This window comes from Limulus polyphemus, unplaced genomic scaffold (assembly GCF_000517525.1).
Source record: "Limulus polyphemus unplaced genomic scaffold, Limulus_polyphemus-2.1.2 Scaffold780, whole genome shotgun sequence".
Taxonomy (NCBI): domain Eukaryota; kingdom Metazoa; phylum Arthropoda; class Merostomata; order Xiphosura; family Limulidae; genus Limulus; species Limulus polyphemus.
In genome coordinates this window covers 423,836-431,638 of record NW_013666390.1, presented here as the reverse complement: position 1 = coordinate 431,638, position 7,803 = coordinate 423,836, and the positions used below count along the sequence as shown (strand labels likewise).

Genomic DNA, 7,803 nt, shown 5'->3' with positions numbered 1-7,803 from the left:
CCTGCCGTGGCATCTTCCCTGTGTTGCAGTTGCCGACATTGAGCTTTCTTGTTCCCAGGTTTATTACAGTGCCAGCAAAGTCCCTCAAACTTCTCTGAAAGCTGCCATTTTTTTGGCCTTGAATCCTGATGACTGTACCAACCTTGGTACTTCTGTGCTGGACTTAACATAAGATTCAAATCAAAGAGCTCTGGCCATTGCATCCTGCATAGTAGAGGAGTGTGCTTGCTTCACTTGTATCTTTAGTTGTGGACCGTCCAAGCCATCTACAAACTGATCCCTCAGCAACAACTTGAGGACATCGGGTGGTGAAGTTGGGTGGGCCTTATGTGCCATACTTTCCAAATCCTGTGCCAGCTCTTGCAGGCTCTCCCCTTTAGCAGGGACTCTCATTCTAAACCTAGCCCTGTAGACTTCGGACTGATTTTGAGTTCCATACCTGAATTCTAGAGCAGCTACCAGTGCTCTATAGTTGTGCCTGTCATCTGCTGACAACTGTCCAAGTATTTCCAGTGGTTGTCCCTTCAGGCTTATTGCCAGGTACACTGCTTTCTGCTCCTCTCTCCATCCATTCATTTCTGCCAGGAGCTCAAATTGTGCTCTATATGCTTCCCATGGTGCCTCCCCATCAAATTCCTATGGCTTCCTTCATACTAGATCACCCCTATTGCTGACACTCATGTCTGGAATGTGACTTCTGGCAGAACTGAAGATGTCTGCATTAGGGTTTAGCTGCGGGGTCTGGAAGGGGCTTCCTGTTGTCTGGACCTGATTAGGTCCATGGCTAATATGTCCTCCCTGTGTAAAAGATAGTAAATCGTCCTTTAATGTATTTAATTCACTTTGAAATTTACTAATCTTTTCCATTTGTAATTCTTGTTCCAATTGCCACTGGTGCTGGTTTTCTTGCCACTGCTGTAGTCTCTCTTCTTGTTTCTTTTCTTTCTCCTCCAGCCACTGCTCTAACCTCTCTTCTTGTGTATTTTCTCATTCCTCTTGTTTCCTTTCTTTTTCCTCCAACAACTGCTGTAATCCCTCTTCTTGTTTATTTTCCCATTTTTCTTGTTTCTTTTCTTTTCCTCCAACAACTGATGTAATCTGTCTTGTTTATTTTTCTGTTCAAGCTGCCTCTGTTGCAAGTTTTCTTGCCACTGCTGTTGTCTCTCTTCTTGTTTCTTTTGTCATTCTACTCTGACACCAATTTGTTACGTATCTGCTTGTTTGATAATTTGCAGTAAAAATTCTTTCCGAGAAACTTCAGTGATACAAGTCCTTTCTTAATTGAAGCTAGTTTATTCTTTCTCAGTTCCTATGGTTGTGTGCAGTAAGGGCCCCTCATCTTGTTAATTCTGGTTACAGGAGGTTCTTTCCTTGCCTCCACGGTTGAGTTTGGGGGACTTCGTCTGCCTCGTAATACCAGCTACAGGACATACTTACACTGTTACTATGATTACGTAAATGTTCCATGTCCTCCTCATAATTCCAGATGCAGGATGTCTCTTTTCTGTATTTATGGTTAAGTGGTTTATGATTTCTGCTTGTAATACCAGTTACAGATATTACCCTGTTCTTGCAGTTCAGTTGAGGCAACACCATGGCCTTGTAATGTCGGGTTCAGTTTGTTGCACTTCTTGTTCCCACAGTGGTTTTGGAGGTTTGTCCTGTTTTGGCCTAAAGCTAACTTCCTCTTCGTAATTCTGGTTGCTTGACATATGACACTTTGTTTACGTACGGTTGGGGTTGATGAGTTTATGTAACATAGTCCACATTTCCTAGCCACTATGTTTATGTTACAGTATATTTGTTTTTATCTTTTTGATCCTCAACCTCCTAATGCTGAGGACGAATTATGGAACCTTGTCTGTCCATAGCTAATTCGGTTTCTATGGATTGCACCTCTCAGAAGAAATTGCACTTGCAAACATCTTTTATTCTGCCTTTATCGGATTCATTTCCTACTTCAAAAGCAAAGAACATACCTGTTCCAGAAGTTATGCAGTACTCCACATATGTGCTTCGTTTTCATCTCGGAGCACACCCATTCATTCTGGGCAGTTGCATTTTTTTTGGTTTCAATGTTATGAGCCTAAACTGGCCCCCTCCACCTTTGCAATGTGGGATTCTAATTATGTGTGAAAAGGAGGTAAGACCATATTGGAAGTTAACATTTTTTGTATGCTGAAAATGCATTTCAAATAGGTACTTACCTCCTTTCACACACTTCCCACCCTTCCTTCCCAATGCTGGTGTTCTTCTTTTAGTGCATGCCCATTTCAAAGTGAGGATTGGGCAGGAATAGCAGAGGGAGCTAGCTGCACCAATATAGGTGGAGAATGGTCACATGATATGTACATGTTCAAAAATGGCATGACATTATGGGGAATATAGACTACTGTGCTTGCATGAAAATTTTTTAGCAATGCTTAGAGGGCAGAAAGAAAATTGAGATAGCTTTGTGTGAGGAGAGTTAAGTACCTATCAGAAATATGTTTTCAGTGTAAAAAAAAATGTAAACTTTTATATTTTCAACTTGAACAGGCTATAACTCACATTTTACATATGAAGCTACTTCTAACCCTGTTTTTAGTACTCTATCCCTAATAAGTTGATGTAAATACTCCTAGTAAAACTTAAGTTGGTAAGATTCATTGTAGGATATGAACAATGGCACAAATAATGGTAATGATTCTAAACATTCATATCTAGGGCTCAAATTTTACACTCACAACTTGCAAGTGTATTTTCTATAATACAAGTTAAATTTTTTCTACTTACAATTTTCTGTGACTGTATGCTTGCATGTGACACAAAATTGAATTAAAATACAAAACTGCAAAATTAAATTTTAAAATGATACTTACCTGTCTGCACCGCTAAGAGCTATTACAGCATGTGCAACTGCCATGGAATTTCATCAGCACTTCACAAGCTTTGAACAAACTCCCATCCCTACATGGATCAATGTGTATTGTGCCAGCTGATGATGTAATCATCACAATGTTGTAGCCCTCCACCAATAGGATGACGACACTCTGTTATAGTTAGTGTTATTGAGAATAACATTCACAGATTTCAGTTCCTTAAAAAGTTAGTGAAAACATATGATTTTAATTTTCTTTATAGTCCTTCACTTTATTTACAGTACATTTCTACTATAGGGTATGAGTATCCAATGGGTCACATAAAAAAGAAATGCAAGATAGGCAACATTTTAGGAGTACTTTTATAGTAGTTCTGTTAAACATTAATAATATACATAGATTATAAAGATAAAAAAGCGTTTTAACTCTTTTTTTTTCAAAAATAGCATAGTTTGAATAGTGAAATAATTTAAATTATTGAATTAAAACCAGTAAGATGGAGCAGTGCTTGCTACTTTATGCTGAATACTTCACATTTAAGCCACTGTTTCCACAAATGTGACTAAGCTTATGCTATTATGTATACTGGTTACTTCACACTTCCATTTTATATAATTGAGCTCGCTTTCTCTGTTTGATTAACTTAAATACAATTGAAAATAAATTGCTTTATGATTTGTTACTGCACTTCATATTCCATGAATGTGTTACTTTCCTTCATTCAACTGTTATACATTATGACCAGTATATGTGTGCTCAATTATTTGTACCCTATATAGTTTTTATGCTATTAATAAGGCCTTTGATGTTTTTTTTATATAGTTGATTCTTTATTTTACAAATATTTCAATTACACATGACTTTTTTTCCTTCAGCAAATGTTTGTGGAAATTTATCATACAACAAAATTAAATTTTAATTATTTTTCTCCAATTTTCCAGGTTTGATTGGTATTTTGTCAATAGTCAGCCAGTAGTTTGAAGTATAATTTCTTTTTTAAATTTGCTTTGTCCAATGAGATACATTGTTTTACAAATAACCCTAAATTGGAAGAGGAAATATTTGTGTTCATTAAGCTTAAATGTAGACCTAATTATAAAGTTTGTCCGTAATGATGAAATATATTAAATAATAATTGTTTTTGTATGCAAATTTTCATGATTTTTTTAACATGTAGTAATTTGTATGCAACAATAAATATGTGTAATTTCCAGTTTAGTAAACTGAGCTCTTAATCCCAAATTAACATTAAATAAGTATATTTAACAATTCAAACAAAACCTTTCTCACTGGTGTGTGTACTGTAGTGTTTAAAAAGAAAATTAGGAAATCCAGGTAAATGTTTATATTTTTGTTTTGCTGTTTCGATTTTTATTCAGTATTTAACTAAAAAGTGGCTTCAGAGTTGTAACAAGTTCGGTATTTTTTGTGTATTTTAAGAAACCAAATGTGGCTGCTGTGTAACTATACCATTCAGGGTCAAGTTTATTGTGTTTTTCCACCCATTTTACTAAGATGTGACTAGTGCGTAACATCTATACCATTCAGTGGTTTAATAATGTGGGCTAAATTTGTGGTATTTTCTTGTCAATTAGTTCCATTCTTATAAAGTACAGGAGTTTCATGGATTTATTTACTTCATCTATTTCATTTAATATATTGACTAATATTTGGTTTTGTAGATTTTGTTATATGATGACTATTTTTCTGTAACAGCTAGACTTGTCTGGCATTTATATTAATAGATTGTTATAACAGGACACATAATTTACCATATTTCACTAAGTTAAGAGAAATGGGAAACAAACAACAACTAAGTCTTTTTTTGTAATTTTGATTTCAGATAATAAAAACTTGACTAATTTGGAAGTCCTGGATCTTTCAACATTCAGATGCTTACTTCGTAAAAATTGTATTTGTACTATGTAACTCTTAATATCTTACTTTTTTCACATTAAAAGATTATTCTGTTCAATACATTGAAGAGATAAGATTGGTTTTAAGATTGGAATCTTATTATATTGTGCTTGGTATTTCAACTAAACAAATCTGAACAGTTTGTAATTGTGTTTTCATGTTCAAAATATACTGGGTTTACTTTTATAATTTTATGCCTATTTTAGTTAAACAGGTGTGATTCATGTTTGATTCCTGGACCATATCTTTGGGTCTGTTTACATCGTGACTGTTTGTACGTGGGTTGTGGAGAAGCTTCAGTTGACCACAGTAGCAAACACTTCAAGGTGAGCCATATGTCAGTTTTGTTTTCTCAATAAAGGTTCTCCTTGATTATATCACTTCCTTTAAAGTTTTCTGTAATGTTTATGGAACTCAATTTCCTTGTTTTTATCTATGGTTTTATGTTTCATAAAACCTACATTATAGGTTTGATGGAAATAATTCTATTGTTAATAATTTAAAAGATTCCCCAAACCTGGAAAATAAGGGAAATCTGCTTGGGAATGTTGGAGAATTGAAGGGAATTGTACTATTATTCTCAAACATTTTCCATGTTATGTAATTTGGAATATGGAATAACAGTATAAAAGTGAAATACAGAATTTAAGATGTAAAGTATTTGATATTTATATGAGAAGAAAACACCTGAAAATATTTTCCATCTAGTGCTTATGTATATTTTGCAATGTAGCTATGGCAACATTTATTAATGCTGACCAAGGATTGGCAACTATGGTCACTAGAGTAAAACAGTTTCACCAAATTATAAGTTTGGAAATACTGTCAGAGAAAAATTGGTAATGTTATCAGAAAGACAAATATAAAACTTTGTGTGAGAACTTTGAGGTAACTCAACACAAAACTAATTGAATTTCTCTGTAATATGCATGTTTATACTTCATAATGTTTTTGAAGACTTACTATCATAATAAAGAAATTGTTTTTAATATTCTTTTTAAAACTGTATTTTTCTTGTTTTTGTAGTAAGCCACTAGAAATAAACAATATCTCAATAATACACTTAAGCTAAAATTAATGCATTTCAGCACATATTACCAGTATCATTTTGTCTGAGTTGTACCTTATTTTTGCAATATATGCATCCACATAGGAGAATGGTTTTAAGTTTTGTTCTCTTTCAAAAGTTTTAGTTGTAATTTTGATAATTAGTAATGCTAATTAAAAGGAAAGATTGTTTTGTTACAGTAACAATTTGTATTGGAGGTCAGATTTTGTAACTCTTTCCTGTATTACAGAAAGCTCTTCAGCTCCTGAAAAACTGCAAGTTTGATTACCATACGGTACTTACCTCCCCTCACAAAATTAGCTATTCTCGTTCAGTGCTGCCCTCTATAAGCGAACATTTTCTTTACGCATGCCACAAGCACTGTGCCCCCACCCCCTGTTGGAATCACTTTACGTGCAGAAATATAGAGACAAGAATGAACTGGTAAGAAAAACAACTCAGAAAGGAACCACTTCATGACGAAAAAAAAAACACATTGTTTGTCGCACTAAGCACACAAAAGAAGATGTCTGAACTCAAATGCTGCCAAACGAGAAGTGAAAGTTTGGTAGAGGAGTGTAGAGATGATGCATGATGATTTGCATTAGAGATGTGCTGGAATGACATTTTCTTGAGTTGTGAATTCCGAAGTTCAATTTACCACTTCGAGAATCACACCAACTCCCATTGTTTTTTCTCAGATCTCAGATGCGGGCAACCCCATCGTGGATTTCTCTGCTTTTATACATTGTGAGATTGAATGCAACATCGGTCAACCTTTGTCCCATGACATCACCCAAGTGTCTCTTGAATTGGCAAAAAGTTTTCAGAATGATGAGGATTTTGATTGTATTTTCCTGCCTTCAGAGTTTGCTGTTCCTTCCCAATTGCAACCTGAGGAATCATGTAGGTCTAATTCTCTCTTCACAGATTTTGTGTCTCAGGTTTGTGATGTTTTATCCATTTCCCCTATCTCTTCTTCACCTCGTCCTTCCTTGTTACATGAGTCATCTTCTCAACCATTTTTGCTATTTTCTCCCTCCCCTGATATTTGGTTACATGAGGATTAATCTGTCTCACAATTAAGTGAGGGGATCAGCATGCTGCAGCCTCCAAGGACTTCTGATCAATATGCCCTTTCTTACCATTGTGCGGACTATCCGTTTTTGGATCAGCAGTTGTTGGGTTCATTGTTACCTATTTGGGGGACAGCTCCGAAATCTAATGTTAGTCTTACCCATGCCCAATATTCTTGCTTTTGTCTTACCCTAATTAACCTTCTATGGTATCTATCTTTCATAAATATCTTATTGGATGCTCTCCACAGAAATCGTGAGCTGGTTTCTGTAGATACCCTTTACCTTCTGTCCTCCACGTTAGCCCTCATTTTGTCATCGAGTCTGGTGTTACATACGTGGTTTCTTTATTGTTGGGACCTTATAGGTAGGGATGCAGTATTGGCTTGGGTCAATTTACTCTCAACATATATCAGATACTTGATATATCAGGGATGATGTGGCCACACGCTTCCTTTTGCACAAACACTGGAGTTGAGCCATCACAATTAGGAGACTTCATCCTACCTTCACGTAGAAGTTGGTTCCCAGTGTAGAGGTTTTGGATCAGAGTGAACCAATCATCATAAGCCCTCACACAAGTTTGGGTTGTCTATCCTCCTCCCCCAATTGCTCCATCTGTGTATTTAATCACAGCAGTAGTACGTGAGATTGTTCTGGTGCTGTCCTTCACTATCCCTCATTCTCTTCTGATGAGGATGTTATTGCCTTTGGATAGTGCTGGCCTGTGCCATGGTTGGAGAGTTGATTTCATGCGATAGACATCCCTTCAATACTGGATGTCAATTCCTGGATCTATAGATTGATGATGATGCTTGTGTCATACCCAGAAATTGGTGCGAGTCTAAATCTCCAGTTATTGGGTTTGAGGTGAAGATGGTATGATCCTCACCCAACCCTT

The 7,803-nt window shown here is 35.8% G+C and overlaps 1 protein-coding gene across 3 annotated transcripts in view; it reads left to right on the top strand.

Moving 5' to 3' along the window:
• The window catches only part of LOC106460490 (ubiquitin carboxyl-terminal hydrolase 20-like), a 79,519-nt gene that overhangs the window by 8,858 nt on the left and 62,858 nt on the right, over nucleotides 1–7,803 (top strand). For all 3 annotated transcript variants that reach the window (XM_013920191.2, XM_022387238.1, XM_022387239.1), the window contains exon 3: nucleotides 4,985–5,104. In XM_013920191.2, the coding sequence (XP_013775645.2) occupies nucleotides 4,985–5,104 (120 nt within the window). The remainder of the gene's footprint in view (nucleotides 1–4,984; nucleotides 5,105–7,803) is intronic.